We start from the raw sequence: 16,438 nt of genomic DNA on the forward strand, positions 1-16,438 counted from the left end.
TGGGCAAGACGTTCTCCCTCTCAGGTCTCTGTCTCCCCCGTCCTGTAAAGGAGCACATTTGGGACTTCCCAACCACTTGCTCAGGGGAAAACGAGAGCAACCATTCAAAGGACACACTCCCACCACCCTGGAAGATTCCCAGTCAGTTGAGCTGATCAGGTCTGTTCAGTTTATAAAAGCTCCTCCTAGGACTCTCCAGGTTCACAGAATCTGTGCCCCTCCCGCCCCCAGCTGCTTGGTTCTGACGGACCGGATCCCGCCTACAGTTTCATTTTGACTCTCGCTGATCCCAACAGCCATGTGAGTTTGAGGTCTGATTATCCCCATTTACAGATGAGGAAACTGAGCATCGGGCCAGGGAGGGAGATGTGTCTGGCTCCAGGTCCCATCAGGAGCAGACATGAGGGCTGGGACTGGGATCCGACCTGAGCGTGCCAGGCCCGGTCCAGGCCCAGGCCTCCATGAGCACAGCCCGGCTGGGCCGAGGCAGCCGCCCACCACAGAGCCTGCCTATCTGCAGCCAGCCCGGCCCTCACAAAGGAACAATAACAGGAAACCATCCCAGGGGGAAGTGGGCCAGGGCCAGCTGGAAAACCTGAAGGGGCGGCAGCCAGGCCTCCCTCATCGGCCGGGTGTGGCTCCCCTCGAGAGGCTATCGGCTGAGCTCCACGGAGCTCCACAGCAGCTCAGCCAAACGGACAGACGGAACCAAGACACCTCCCGGTCCGCGAGCTCGGTGAGTGAGGAATCCCCGCCCCTACTCCACCCCAGACGCCTCTCCAAGCGCCCGAGCCGAGAGGGCGCTTGGCTGCCCCATCTGTAGAGCGGTCGTTGTTGGGGTCCCGGGGAAGAGTCATTCCTTGGGGGCGGACCGAGTCTCCTCCCGGCTCAGAGCGGTGAGCTAGTGGCGGTGTCGTGGGTACAAGCCGGCATTCTCAGGACTTGGTGGGGGAAGTTCTTCCACGTGTAGACCCTCCAACTCCATGAGCCTCGAAGGCCCACTGGCTTCCATCCACGCCACGTTTCAGAGAGCACGGGGGTCTGAGTTGCCAGCACTCAGAGGCAGAAGAGTGGCACCCGGGCCTAGTCTCCTCTTGGGTGGCCCTCCCCCACGGGAGAGGATTTACCAAAGCCTCACATCATCCCTCCTGCCAACGTTCTGTTATGGCATTGGGAGAGGAGCCCTGGAAGCAGAGCTCTGAGCCGCGGCCCCTCTCTGTCAGCCAGCGCCGCCATTTTTAGAAAAGGCAAGCTGAGGCTTGGCTCTGGGCACCTGAGGCCCTGCCTATGGATCCCTCCCCTCCCTGCCCCGGACACTGCAGGGACCAGGTACAAGCCATGGGAGCTGTGGTCGGCAAAGCGGCCCACCCTTTCTCCCCAGACGCCCCAAGTTTGGGACCCCACAGCCCTCATGTTTTGCGGAAGTTCCCCCAAAACGAATCGAAGGCAGGCAGTTTAGGGTGAGATGCCCAGCTCTATCACTCCTTCCCACGTTACTCCGGGAAAATTACTCAGCACCTCCAAACCTCCATGTTCTCCAAACCTCTGTGTATTTGTCTGAACAAGAGACAGTGACTCTACAAGCCGTTGTGGGAACTGCAGGTGATACAGACAAAAGGTTCTCTTTTTTTATGTTTATTTTTATTTTGAGAGAGAGAGAGAGAGAGAGAGAGAGTGAGAGTGAGTGGGGGAGGGACAGGAAGAGAGGGAGAGGGAGAATCCCAAGCAGGCTCCGCGCTGACACGGGGCTCAATCTCACAAACCATGAGATCATGTCCTGAGCTGAGATCGAAAGTCAGATGCTCAAGCAAATGAGCCACCCACATGCCCCAGGATAAAAGGTTCTAACTGACGGAGCTCTCGATTCTACTATTGCGAGAGTTAGATGAGTCCTTTCTCCATTCCGCAGGGGGTGCGACTGAGATGGGTGAGACTGGGCAAAGTAAGAGCGGGAGTGGGGATGAGAAGCAGGATCTGCACCCCAAAGCCCAGACTCTTTCCAGCACCATGCCTCAGCTTTCTCATCTGTACAATGGAGGAAGCAGTCTTCTGGTGAGCCTAGTGAAGAAGGCAATGTACACACCCAGCACTGGCTCCAGGAACGGCTCAGGGGAGGGGTGCCTTCAAGAAATCACAGCTGAATTTACCCGCCACACCAGAGCTGTGAATGTCCTCAAGGTTTTGACCCCCCAAGGTCAGCCATTCCATGGCAGGTGGGAGCGAAGAGGGCGCAGGTGAGAGGATGTTGACTCAGCAATTCCTCTGGCAAGCACTCTGGGCCCCGGGCTCACTCCCCACCCCAAGGACGGTGCTGCTGTGTGAAGGGGGCAGACAGGTCCCCCAAGATGTGAAGGGTCTGCTGGGGGAGGCAGGAAGCCTAGGCAGCTTGGAGGATTTGGGGAGGCTGACTGGCCACAGGGTTTTTTGGAGCAGGTAGTGCCAGAAAGGCTAGTGACACTGGAGGCCATGAGTGCCAGGACCAGGAGCTCTGGCTCCCCGTTAGGTGGTAGGGAGCAGCAGAGTCCGGCCACCTTGGGAGCCCAGCCCAGAGGGCAGCAGGTGGCCTCCAAGGGGCCCAGGAGCTGCTGAGCCCCCAGGCAGCCCTACCAATTCCCACTGACTGTTGCAAGGCAGTAGGGAAGGCGTGCACTGGCCTCGCAGGGGTTAAGCTGCCCACCCTGCAGTCTCAACCTGACCAATTGTGCTGCTAAACAAGGGCCGGACATGAGGGCAGGAAACCAAAGGGGCCACACTTATTTTCTTCCAAAGTTGGCTGACTCACAGTTCTGCTGCTGCCTCGGGGACAAGAGGTGAACACAGTGGCCACTTGCTCTAGAAAAATCTTGGGCCCCTCCCCTATGGGGATCCATCCCTGCTACTTCTGGCCGTCTCCGCACCCCCTCGGCATCCTTGAAGCTGCTAAAAGAAATCCCATTTGACAGAGGAGACCATAGATGCTGAGAGAGACCAAGCAGCCAGTCCCAGGCTACACAGCAAGCATGAGATGGAAGCAAAAATATGAGTGAGGCCAGCCCCTTCTGACCCCACAGCCCCACCACACTCCACCGTGAAGCTTGGAGAGGAGAAAAGTCAGAGAGGATTGAACCTGACAGTTCAAGTGACAGAAGCAGGCACGAGGACAAGCTAGGAACCCAATGATCCTGGGAGGAATGTTGTAGGAGACAGGTCCTACCCTGAGGAGCTTGGTTTCTGGCTAGAAATACTAAAAAGCCCATCCTGACACAAGCCCAAGCAGATACTGGGTGGAAAAATCCCAGCAGGCTTCCTGGAGGAAGAGCAGGAGCCCAGAGGATATTGAGAGGTATTTCTGGGCTTCAGTCTTCTAATCTCTCTGGGCAGGGGATGGATCAAATGGTCCCTAAACTCATTCAGAGACCTCCAGATTATCTGTCTTGGGACACAGTAACAGATCCTGGCAGGAAGGGAAAAAAGGGACCCCAGGGACAGGTAGGCAGAGAAAAAGATTTCCTTCTGGAGAACAGAGGGGTGTAGGAGGTGGGCCCAGGGCACAAAGAGGAAATGCAGTCAGGTATGAGTTGTCCAGTCAAGCCCACAGTCACCAGGCTGGAGTGGGTGGGCACATAAGGGTCAAGACACCTGCATACTTACTGAGCACCTACTGTATACCACGTTTCTCACCCATGACCTCATTTAATCCTCCTCAATAGGCAGCTATTGTTGCCTCCATTATAGCTGAGTGAGCTGAGGCTCAGAGAGGGCAAGGAATGGGCCTGAGACCACACAGCTTTTGAGCAGCTGGGCCATTACAAACAGGCAGGTGTGTGGGCCTCATTCTGTTGCTCCCATTGACAGCCTCAGAGCCCCAAAGTCACAAAGCCCACAGAAGGCTGGAAAAGTCTCCCTGGTGTGGGTAAGGGGTGTTCTATACTTGAAGCCTGAAGCTGCCCCATTAGAAGACAGGGGTATAGACTGGATGGCCCTAGAACTCAGAAACCCAGCAGGAAATTGTTTCAAATCACAAACTACTTTTGGTGAATCGCTAGTATCTACTTGAAAGATTGTATTGAGAATTCAGGGGTTGAGTTCAAGTTCAGTGGGGATGAATACTGTAATACCGTGATCAGTGATGTCTCACAGGTATGGAAAGGGGTGAGTGGCAACTGATGAGTTTGTCTTGCCAGCCATATGTAAGAGGTCCTCTGCTCAGGGATAGGTGTGTGTTCATGTGTCCCCATGCAGGGGAACAGCCTGTGCAAAAAGCCTGCTGGAGAGAGGAAGAGCAATGTGCCTTCCAGAAATGTCTACTCTCCTCATGGTTGGAAGGAGCAGGGAGATGAGGGAGAGAAAAGCCAGAGAGGGGGGCAGGGGACATGCTATGCTGGGCCTTGAACACAGGCTCAGGAGCTAGGCTTCATCCTGCAAGGATGGGGAGCCAGGGAAGAGAGGTCAGCAGGGGAGCAGCCTGGTCACCTCGAAGGGAAGTAGAGGCAGGGAAGCTATTAGCAGGACCTCAGGGAAGGGGCTCAGGTCTGGGACCCACAGGAGCAGGTCCCTAGGCCGAATTGGGCTGCAAACCAGGAGAAAGCCCCAAGAGGCCAGCTCATAGCTGCCTAATTGCCCCCAATACACCCCATGCCCAAGGCTCACAGGGCCTCACCCTTCATCCTCCCAGTGCCCATGGCTGCGAAGACCCAGCTGTAAATGCTGAGGATCAGGCAGACAATGTGGGGGTCCCTGAAGGAGTCTGTTCTAGACTGAGGCTCAAGGTGGTGGCGTAGGAAGGCAATGAGGAGAGCCATCCACGGCCACACAGGGAGCGGGGGGGGGGGGGGGGGGGGGGTGTCCAGCACTTGCCCCTCCCACAGGCACAGCCCCCACGTGTTCTGGGCCTTCCTCCCAAAGTCCAGCCCCTGACCCCTGACCCCAGGCCTCTGGGCTAGAGTCCAGAGCCTGTGGGAGGTTGGGCTGGAACTGATTGTCCTGTCCACCCTGAGGCTTTGCCTGGGGCTGGGTTCAGCTGCCAGATCTTGTCCCAGCTGATGGGGGTATACTGCACGGGTGCAGAGGGGCCGCTCTGCATAGCAGAGACTCTTCAGGAGCCGCCGTGGGCAGATGAGTGGACACAGGGTGTGTACTTATGTGGACGTAGGTGAGGGTGTTGTGTGTCCATGCAGCGTGAGGATGTCATGTGTGTATCCCTGACCTGCAAGCTTCCTCTACCCCACTCCAAAGGGCCCTCCAGCTTGCCTGATTACCCCCTCAAGCCCAGACTCAGCTCCTGAGCCTCAAGCTTGAGCAGAGCTCTGGTCAGGTCAAGAAGCAGGGGTCTGCCACTGGCTGGGGGCAAGACGAGCCCAGGGACACCTGCCAGGCTGGCTCACTGAGGGGCTCCCAGCTAGATCCAGGCTTCCTAAGATCTATTTCGCTTAAAAAGGACCAGCTCCAGCCCCTCCCCTCCCTTTGTCTCCCTCTGTGTCCCCCTAGCCCTTTTCAAAATCACAGAGCTGAGTGGACTTCACAGCCCCTTCAAGACCAAATCCCAGCGACAGATGGGCCCATAAACAGAAAGGGACCAAAGGGATGTTTGTCTAATGTCTCACAGCAGCTCAGAGAGAGGTAGGACTCACTCTTGGACTGAGACACTCAGCCCAGTCTGGACCCTGCTGGCCCCCACCTCCAGCTTCCTACTCGTCTCCATCAGCACACCTCACAATTTTCAACTGTATGTTTTTCACCAAGCGGTTAGTATACTCCCCCATGGGAGTACAGCCTGTGTTTGCTCCCCGCATGTAGTTCAGTGCCTGGCACACAGTAGGTGTTCAATAAATGTTTGTTGTGTGGCTATGTATGCCCAGGGCTCCAGAGAAAGCTTCAGAGAAGCGGTGACATGTAACTAAATCCAGGCAGAGGAGACAGAATGTCAAGTGCAGAGGCCGGAAGGGTGTGACCAAGCCCAGGGGGTGTTTGTTATTTTAAATGTTTATTTATTTTTGAGAGAGAGAAAGAGAGGGGGGTGGGGAGATGGACAGAGGATCTGAAGCAGGCTCTGAGCTGACAGCAGTGAGCCTGATGCAGGGCTCAAACTTGCAAACCACGTGATCGTGACCTGGCCAAAGTTAGACGTCCAACCGACTGACCCACCCAGGTGCCCCAAACCTGGTGGGTGTTAATGTCCTACAGGCTGGGGCTGCTACTAGAAGCTCACCAAGTACCCTCAAGACCCAGACAGGTAACTGGAGAGGAGCAGACAGAGGCACAGGCACCCGCACTTGGCCCAACCTTCAGAGCCACCCCTCAGTCCTCAGACTCAGCCCAGGCATCAAGGTTCTGACATCAGCGGTCCCACCCACTGTGGACAAAAAGCGGGATCCGAGAGCTCTCTGAGGCCCCAACCTCCCATCCGGGCATAGGTGAGCCGACTGTCCCCCCAGATTCTCCGAGGCTCCTCTGCCCCTTCTCCTGGGTTCCATGACTGTTCACCTTGGACCACACACTCTGTCCTCTCATTTTGGGTCTCTAAGACCTTCCCAGACCAAGTGAGAGTCCAGTGGGCCCACTCATACCCAGGAGTGCATTTGGAGCTGCCCCCAAAAGCCTCTAGAAAAGCTCCAGGGATGGGGCATGGTCACAAATCTTGGATGACAGGGACATGGGCAGGCACCTGGCCTCCGTGTGCCCACCACACACATCTGAGCTGCCAAGTAGATCCCCTTTCCCCTCAAGGCTGTCGTCAGGCAAGTTCCTGGGGCTGCTCAGCTGGGAACTTCTGAGCACAGAAATCACCTCCAAAATCCTCAGACCCTCTGCTCATCTGTCATACCCCAAATCCACCTGGCAGCATTACGACCACTCCAAAAACTTAGTGAAGGTAAAGGGCTTGTGGGGAGGTAAAGGGCTAAAATAAACCTGCCCCCAGTTGTGGCTCTGACCACACCTCCTGTAACGTGCAGAGGTGCGGCCAAGGGAAATTCTGTTTCCAGCTGTGGGCATGGCAAATCCTGCCAGCTGACTTCCTCTCCATGAGCAGTGGGAAGAGAAACAATTGTCTGATAAAACCCTTCTTCTCAGCCCCCATTTTGGAGGCCAAACTCCTAACACAAAATGCAAAAGACATAAATAAATGTGGCTTTTCAGTTGGAAAAGTCCCTCAGGTCCCTCTGAGTTTGGGTGTAGAAGGAGCCCAGGATTCAGAGAAAGAGCTGGGTGAGGGTTCTAGATCCATCAATTGTTTGGGTCTGTGCCTCAGTTTCTCCCTCTGTGAAATGGGGGCGATAATTCCTATAGCCTGGGGATAACATGAAAGCCAAGCGTGGAGAACAGTATTTTATTATCATGCATGTGAATGTCCCCACAGAGACGGGGCGGGGGGGGCATGGTAGGGAAAAGCAGTATTTGGGGTGAAAGGCAGACTAAGTTCAAATGCTGGCTCCGTCTCTTGCCGCTATATGACCTGGGATGACTCGCTCCACCTCTCTGAGTCTCACCTGTAGAGTGGGGTTACTGCCAACTACCTTGCAGTTTGCAAGGTTTAAATGAGATAACATATGCCACTGAGGAGGTGCTCAGGGATGTCAGCCCCCCTCCGCCACCCCAGGCAAGAAGGAACATCTTGAGACGGCACTCCAGGGTCACGCATGGAGACATCCTATCTGCTAAAAGTCCTTTTGCCATAAAGAGTAAAACATTCGCACATTCCAGGGATTCAGACATGGACATCTTTGGCAGGGGGCGGGCATCACTCAGCCTACCACAGTGACCTGGTCACCTCTTCCTGTCCCCCGCCCCCTAATGCTCATTTCTACCTGACCCGGGGGCACACCAACCATTTTTCCACCCCAGGGCCTTTGCACATACTGGTCCTTCTGCCTGGAATGCCCTTCTTTCCCCTGGCATTCCTAGGACTAACATTCAGATGCTGGTTGAAATGTCCTCTATCTGAAAGGCCTCCCTGACCTCACAGTCTCAGTCAGCAACACCCTCTCTCTGTCGCACCCAATGTATCACTAACTGGTACTTTCCCAATTCACTTATTTTCATGGTGTTCCCACCACAGTGTGCACTCCCTGAGGACAGGCCCCACGTGCCTGTTAGCTCAGTGCATGGGCTCTCACTCCATCCTGCCAAAAAGCCTGAGGACTCTCTCTCTCTCCCTATTTCTTGGTTTCACTTCTGTTTGTATTACTTTTTCATTTTTGAGTCACTTCTCACTTGGGAGGAAGAAAGAACCAAGATTCGCAGTTCCTTTGTAGGCAAAGAAGGAAATGACCCGCCAGGCCTGGGCCCTGCAAGGCTAGAGCAGGGGCATGCCGGCCACCTCCCCTGAGTCAGGAGCAGCTTCCCGGCCAGGATGCCCAACCTCCCCAAGCCTTTGTTCACTGCCTTCCTTCCCTCCTGCCATGGCCACCCTCTCCACGTCCTACCTCAAAGGACACCAAGCCTCCTCCAGTTCCACCACCTCACAACTGAGGAAACTGAGACCCAGAGCCTCTCTCCAGACACATGGCACGTGCATTGTGGGGACTTCCTCGGAGCCCTGTCCCACCCAACCCTGGGAGCTCACTTCCTCCCGCACCAGCAGCAGGGCCCACAGGGTGGGGATCTCAAACGCTAAGATCAGCAGACCCAGAGGCCAGGCTAGCCCAGCGCAGACACCCTGGGCCCTCACTGAGGACAGCCTGGCGCCAACGTCTCAGAAGAAATGTTACTAGAGTTTAGAGACCTCCTGTAACGTGCAGAATCCAGGCTCTCCCATGGGCCAAGGTGGGGGATGACCAGGGTGGTGGCCTCCCATCCAGCATCTTGTGGTCCTTGTCTCTCTCTAGGCAGGCGCCCGGGTTCCCATTCCCATCCACCTGCCCTTTGCCCCTGAACCATCCCAGGAGCCACAGATCAGTGACACAGGGACCCAGCATGAGTAGACTGATGGGGTCAGGGTTGAGAGGGCACAGGGCCAGCAAGGTCACAGCCTGCACCCACCATGGGGCAGTGAGGAAAATCCCTCTTCCTGAAATTCAGGATGAAGCCAGGCCCTCATTTCCAGGTGACCCAAGATCCTGGTCCAGGCTGATCCCTGTCCCAAGAGCTCCCTTCCAGAGCGAGCAAGCACACTGGGCCTGGCACATGATGCCTGCTTTCATGGTCTTCTGTCTCCATCTTGATTGAAATTCTTTTTTTTTTTTTTTTAAGTTCTTTAACGTTTATTTATTTTAGAGAGAGGGAGACAGTGTGGGCAGGGGAGAGGCAGAGAGAGAGGGAGACACTGAATCCCAAGCAGGCTCCAAGCTCTGAGCTGTCAGCGCAAAACCCGATGCAGGGCTCAAACTCACAAACCACAAGATCATGACCTGAGCTGAAGTCGGACGCTTAACCAATTGAGCCACCCGGGCGCCCCCATCTTGAAATTCTTAATACTCTTTGAACAGAGGGCCCCACATTTCCATTTTGCACTGGGCCCCATCAATTATGAAGCCAGTCCCGTGAGACCAGCCTTTCAATCCTCCACCCTCCCCCACCCCTGCTCTTGTAATAGTTCCTCAGCTGATCACCAACTGTGAGCTCTGGGCCTAGTGAGGGCCTGACCCTCTGGGTTAAGACATTTGGGTTTCCCAAGCACTTTCTGAAGACAGCATCAAAGCATCTTGCCACAGGGGCTCTCGTGCTGGCCAGGGGGCATGTTTGTTCAGAGGCGTCTTGAAGTCCCACCCCACAGCAGCTGCGAGGACAAGAGAGGCCAGTGGGAAAAAGCTTGAACTTTGGGGCCAGGCAGACTGGGTTCAAGTCTGGCTCCGCCGCTCCCTGCCTAGGTGATCTCAGGAATGTGAACTGAACTCTTCTGTTCCTCGGCTTCTTGGCAAAAGGAGCATGATAATTATATCCACCTGAAGGGTTACTAGGAAAATTAAATGAGATAACACACGTGAAGTGCTTGGAATGGTGTCATGCTTGTCATAAGTACTTGATAAGTGATAGGTGTTGAGGTCAGACACCAAGGCTCCATTCCCAGCCCCCCCACTCGCTCCAACGTGAACTTAACCTCATGTGTAACATGGGGATAACTGGGGTCCCCGCTGCGCAGGACTTTGGGAGCCACCATCAGCGTCAGCCTCACCCTCTCCTCTAGAAAACCTTCCCCGTCGGGAGCCCTCCTTGGGGCTTCCACGCCAGCACATACGACACTTCGGGAGGAGTTTCTGCGTCTGCCTTCCTCTTCCAGACCGAAGCAATCTGGGGGCAGGAAGAGTATCTGGTTCTGCTGGTATCAGCAGAGAGGGAAGGATGACAGAAGGAAGTTCAGTCGTCCCTGGGAGCTGCTCAGACCCCAGGGTGGTGACCACCATGCCCTCATGGTGTCCCCTCTCTTTGCCCAGATTGGTGCCTCTCGGGAAGATGCAGGTGCTGACGGTGCTGCTCGCCTCGGCAGGCGTGTGCCTGGGCCTGCTGGTGGCACCCGCGGAAGGCACTGACCTTGCCCAACCGGCCGCCCAACCGGCCGCCCCCCGGCGCCAGAAGAGGGACTGGATTTGGAACCAGATGCACATCGATGAAGAGAAAAACACCTCGCTGCCCCATTATGTGGGCAAGGTAAGGCTCAGGCCCCCGAGCAGGAGCGGCATCAGCGGTGACAGTGGTGGTAAAGGCGGTGGCAGATATTGCGGTGGGTGCAGGGGCGGGGACGACGGCTGTGAGGGGGAATGGTGGCAGAGCTGGGAGACGCGGGAGAGGCGGTGGCGGTGGTCACGGTCACAATGACGAAGGGAGAGGCAGTGGGAAAGTAAAGGGAAAGGTGAGGGGGCTGTGGTGGTGATGGCAGTAGAGGTCATGACGATTAGGGCAATCATGATGGCAAAGGGGAAGGGGAAGGTGCTGGCGGTGGTGAATGCTCTGGTTCATTTTCTCCCGGGCCTTGGTCTGTGGACTAAAAATCACCAGGGGAAGGGCCCACCTGCACACAGGGGGCCCACCTGGCCTGGGGGTTCAGGGCTTAGGGCAGAAGCAGCCAAGACTGCCATTAAATTCTCCCATCTGAGAAGTCCGGAAGCCCTAAGAAGCCTTCTACAAAAATGTGCTGGTGACAGAATTCATCATCCAGGCCGCAGGTGGCCAGCCTGGTCTAGCTCTTTAAACCCAAAAAACCCCCTTCTCTCCTACTATCCCTCCCTGGCTCCCTGTCACTCCACACAAGTCCTCAGATTCTAGGATACCCATAACATGGTGCCTGACCCAAGCCTGCCCTCCAAGGCAGCACCTAAGGCTCTAACCCTCACTTCCTCCCCCTTCAAAACCTGTTAATCTCCAGCCACTGTTCTAGGGCTTGGAGCCAATGTGAGTGGCCACTGAACGGCCTTACTGGGTCAAAGTACTACTGATGTCAAATCCATCCATTCTGATTCAAACCAGTGGCTCTACTGGAGGAGTTCCACACACAGTGGCAGACGGCTGGCCCAGGTATTTTGAGAGTTTTTGACATGGAGAAAAACTTCTTACAGGTGTATAAACTCTCACCGTGTCAGTTTCTTGGAATCTGAACACGATCCACTAAAGAAAAAAATAGATCAACATGCCAGTAAGAGGAAGCATGGTGTCAAGCATGGGAAAGACAGCAGTGGGCAAAGACAGATACGGTCCCTACCTTTGTGGAGCTCATGGTCTAAAAGCAAAACTGGCAGAACCAGTTCACTGCCTGGTTTTGTAAAGTTTCACTGGAAAAGAGGCAAGGCCATGTACAACAAATCTCCATGGCTGCTCTGATGGCAGAGTTGAACAGCTGCGACAAACACCACATGACCCACAAAGCTGGAAGTGTTTACTTCCTGGCCCTAATTTATAGGGGCAGCATATGTCAGACAAAGAACCCCACAAAAAGCAGGGTTGGGGGATCCCTCTGGTCACAGAGAAACAGGCTGGAAATACCCTTTGATGGGGGAGGGCACAGCCTGGCCTTGGCACCAGAAAAGCCACAGCAGCCGGGGGCAGGGCCAGCTGGGGAATCTCCACTCACAGACTGCCCACAACCGACTGTGCCCACGGGCTCCTCCGGCTCCCTAGAATGCCTGGGAACTTTAAATGCCTCACTATGGCCGCTCAGAGAGAAAGATGTTTGACCAGGGTCACACAGGGAGACCGGGACAGAGCCCGAGGAGAACCTAGTCCTAGGAAGGCATAGGGTTCCTGACTCCCAACACAAATGTGAACTGTGTCAGAGAGGAAAATGTCGTCAATCCACCTACGTCTTTCCCAATGGGATAACTGTGCCATGAATCAGCCACTGATGAGAATGGCCAGCCCCGAGAAAAATCTGCAGGGTGAGTCAGGAAGAGTCAGCAGAAAGCAGAGGCCACCTGCATCATGCGCAGCCCCGACACGGAAACCTTTAGAGGGCTCTCCCAAGGGTCTTCGAGCAGCAGGAAGAGCGTCAGGCCTGCCATCATCTGCCAACAGCATTTACTTTGCACCTGGCATGGGGCCAGGGGACAGAGGAGCTACACGCAGTCCCCACCCCGAGAAGGAACAGAGTGCTGGGGAGAGCCAAGGACAGGGCTCCAAGGATTACCTCCTCACTCCCAAAGACGTAATCTGAGGGAAGGAAATCCCTGTTTATCAAGGCCACAGTCCGGAGCCTTTGTTTACAGACTGGTTGGACAATGGGAGGGAGCCCTTGTAGCCTTTTGAATCCACAAATATGGGTCACCATGGTCTGCGGCATTAAGACGTTATGCCCAAATATAGTGATAATTTAAAAAAACACTGCTCCCCAAAACCCATAATCTCAGTCTGATCAGACAAATTTCAGTAGAGAAGCACCCTACAAAATACCTGACCAGTACTTGTCAAAATGGCCAAGGTCATCAAGTCTGAGAAACACTCAAAGTCTGAGAAACTGTGACAGCCAAGACGAGCCAAAGAAACGTGGTGACTAGATGTAATATGGTGTCCTGGCCAGGCTCCGAGAGCAGAAGGAAATGAAGCAAACACTGAGGACATCGGTATGAACTATGGCCCCCAGTGACTACTGATGTATCAGTATTGGTCCACTAATTGTAATAAAGGCACCATACTAACATAACATTAACATAAGATGGTGATAACAGTGGAAACTGGGACAGGATATATGAGAACTCTCGGTACTATCTTCTCAATTTGTCTATAAATCTAAAACTATTCTAAAAAATGTAAGCTGGAGGGAAGGAGCTTATACTCAAATGGAATCGTATACAGAATTCCAATACAATAGATCAAAGCTCCATTGGTCCCCATCACTACCCTTCCCCATGTGGGTCCTAACACACCCACCCAGAACCAAGTTTGGAACTACCATCTAACCCTGAGTGACTCACACAGAATCCCAGACTGTCCCTTCTCCTTAAACCCCCACTGTCACTCCACACCACAGGCTGCAGAGCTCAGGCATTTGCTTCTCACCTCCTGACCCACTATTCGTCATACATCCTGGCCCATGGGTCCTGGGAACTCCTTATGAAACCACCTGGCCCCTGCACACCACACCTCTGCTCCACCCAAGGCAGAGGGCCCTGACTCCTTGTCTCCACTTCCTCACCTTGTGGCCTCTTCTCCAAGCTCTGTCATCTGGCTTCTCACCCTACTCCCCCACCCCAGCCCGGATGCTGCTCCCACCAAGGGCTCCAATGTCTACACTACTGCTAAACCCTAGGGATGTTTTCCAGACTCATGGGATTTTTTTTAATGTTTATTTATTTATTTTTGAGAGAGAGATAGACAGCAAGCAGGGGAGGGGCAGAGAGAGAGAGAGACAGAGAATCCCAAACAGGCTCCTCGCTGTCAGCACAGAGCCCAACGCAGGGCTCAAACCCATGAACCATGAGATCATGAGTTGAAATCAAGAGTCAGACACTGAACTGACTGAGCCACCCAGGCATCCCCAGACTCACGGGATTTGACCACACCCTTCTTGCTGCTCCCTCTCCTGTCTTGAGACCGCTCTCTCTTGATTCTCCTCATCGGATACCTTCACTCAAGGCTCTTATCCCTGAATCCTTAAATACTGCCCATCCTAAGAATCTCAGCTTCTGGGGCTTGGGCCCAAGCCCTGAGAGCAAGAATGGGGTCTGGGTTACCTCTGTGCTTCCAGGGTGCTGCTTGGCACCATATAGGTGTCCAATTTATATATTTTTAATTGAATTGAACTACATTTTTTGAACATTCTAACCATCTGTGAGAGTACCACTGCATGAAATAGGATTCTCTGAAGTTCCTAAGAGTCTCTGCTTCTAAGATTCTATAAATGAAATAAATGTTCAGCACTTTTAACCTAATATCTTTTAACATGGATCTATCATAATAGCCTGTGCAAGCTGCTTTACGTATATTAGTTTCCATATCTTTTTCTAAATCTTGTTCCTTAGGGCACTAATAGTATGTGTTACAAAGAAAATGGGGTCAGTGGTCTAAAAAGCATGGGAAATCCTGAGTTAAAGCTCATTAGAGTTTTTTTCTACAGGACTACACATTATAAATCTCCAAGAAGAGAACATTTTACGTGTCATTCCAAAACTAAATTGACCAGAACCAGTGGTGTGCTGATAAATGTTTATCAACCTGTTCTCCAGGAGAAAAACTCCTGATTCATAGCATTTGCTCATTTCCATGGTGTAAATACTTTCGCCGTGTCTGTTTTAAGCTCCCAATTTGATGTCAATGAAGGCAGAGTTGTGAAAAGATATGCATTAACGCAGCACTGTGTGGTATTTCCATCGTTCAACACAGTAAACATAACCTCAAGAACACAGAAAAATGCAGTATGATAACGAGGAAGCAATGAATTTTGGGTATGCTACCTTTGTTTTTTATAGAATTCATTTAATTTATAAATTTACATAATTGGATTTTTAATAATGGCTGTGTTTAACAACCAACTCACAAACATCCCTAAACATGTAAGTTGGTTCTAGAGATCCAAGCCAGTGGAAGCCAACTCCCAGTTCCCTGGGACCCGATTTTCATGTGGAGCAGCAGAAGAGACTAGCGTGTCCCGGAATTCACTCTCAGAAGCGCCGTTCTGCTCATGAGAGCAGCTCAACATCCAAAGCAATATTATCTCCATTTTACAGATGAGGTTACCACAACTCAGAGAGGTTAAGAGACTTCCCAGGGGCAAAATGCCCCTTGCCTTCCACTGGCACCAAGTACACTCCTTCACACACACACAAAAAACGTTTTATAAGCACCTACAATGTCCCAAGCACATTGGAGGCATATTAGGGCAGTGCGCCGAGCAAGTCATATTGGTTTGGTGTTCGCAGCAACCTGGCTGAGAACAACGTGCTGATGACCAGTCAGAGATCCCTGTAAAAACTGCAGTGTCGCATTCAGGACCCCTGGCCAGCACCGCACGTAAGTGCACACACACACACACACACACACACACACGTGTGCATACACACCGACATAACCTACACGCTTGCACGCTCACATGTGTGCGCACACATTCACACACGCACACAGCCACCCCTGCCCATCCGCAGCTCATGGCACCTCTTCTTTCCTAGATCAAATCAAGTGTGAACCGCAAGAACGCCAAGTACCTGCTCAGAGGAGAGTCTGCCGGCAAGGTCTTCCGGGTCAATGAGGACTCAGGGGACGTGTATGCCTTTGAGAGGCTGGACAGGGAGAAGATCCCCGAGTACCACCTTACTGCCCTCGTGGTAGACAAGGACACCAATAATGACTTAGAGTCTCCTTCCAGCTTCACCATCAAAGTTCATGATGTGAATGACAACTGGCCTGTGTTCACGCACCGGCTGTTCAACGCCTCTGTGCCAGAGATGTCGGCCGTGGGTATGTGCCCTGCTTGTCCCTCTCACTCCTCCCCTGCTCATCTCCAGCCTGAAGGTGCCTCTCCTATCAGCAGCTTCACTGTCGGGGATCAGGATTCAGTGAGTTCAGGGTGCTTGAAAGAAACTCTGATCCCTAAAGACTAAACTCTGACCTGGCCCCACACCAAGCCCTGACTTAGTCATAGACTAAGCCCTGACCCCAGTCATGGACTGAATCCTGATCCTCATCATGGACTGAGTTCTGACCCCAATCATGGACTGAGCCCTGACCCTGATCATGGACTGAGCACTAACCATCAGAAACATATACATAATAATGTTCTCATTATTCTTTGGAGCAAACCCCACCCACTTCTCTGACTCAGGACTGGCACTCTAAGAGTGCCTTTGCACATGAAGAATACCAACTCTGCCACCACAGCAAAAAGACTCCTCTCTAGGACCCATGCAGGAGTGGAGGGAGGAGACTAGAGCCCTCACCCCAAGATGTGACACCAGCCTGGAGCCCAGGCTTCTTGAAATTACTACTTCCTCAGTTCTACCCCCAGCCTCTAGGAGGTAACAGAAAAGGATTCCCTTCCCCACCCCTTGGTCCAGGGTTCCTGGCTAAGAACCTGGGAGATCTTAACAGACCTCCCTGTTAA

General features: G+C 53.3%; 1 protein-coding gene across 1 annotated transcript in view; it reads left to right on the top strand.

The window, feature by feature from the left end:
- Nucleotides 1-606: 606 nt before the first annotated feature.
- Nucleotides 607-16,438, top strand: part of CDH5 (cadherin 5) — a 34,019-nt gene continuing 18,187 nt past the window's right edge. The window contains exons 1-3 of the mRNA XM_019455730.2: nt 607-736; nt 10,350-10,563; nt 15,507-15,795. Of these exons, the coding sequence (XP_019311275.1) occupies nt 10,369-10,563; nt 15,507-15,795 (484 nt within the window). The 5' untranslated portion in view covers nt 607-736; nt 10,350-10,368. The remainder of the gene's footprint in view (nt 737-10,349; nt 10,564-15,506; nt 15,796-16,438) is intronic.

Source organism: Panthera pardus, unplaced genomic scaffold, assembly GCF_024362965.1.
Source record: "Panthera pardus isolate Hobbes unplaced genomic scaffold, ASM2436296v1 HiC_scaffold_19, whole genome shotgun sequence".
Taxonomy (NCBI): Eukaryota; Metazoa; Chordata; class Mammalia; order Carnivora; family Felidae; genus Panthera; species Panthera pardus.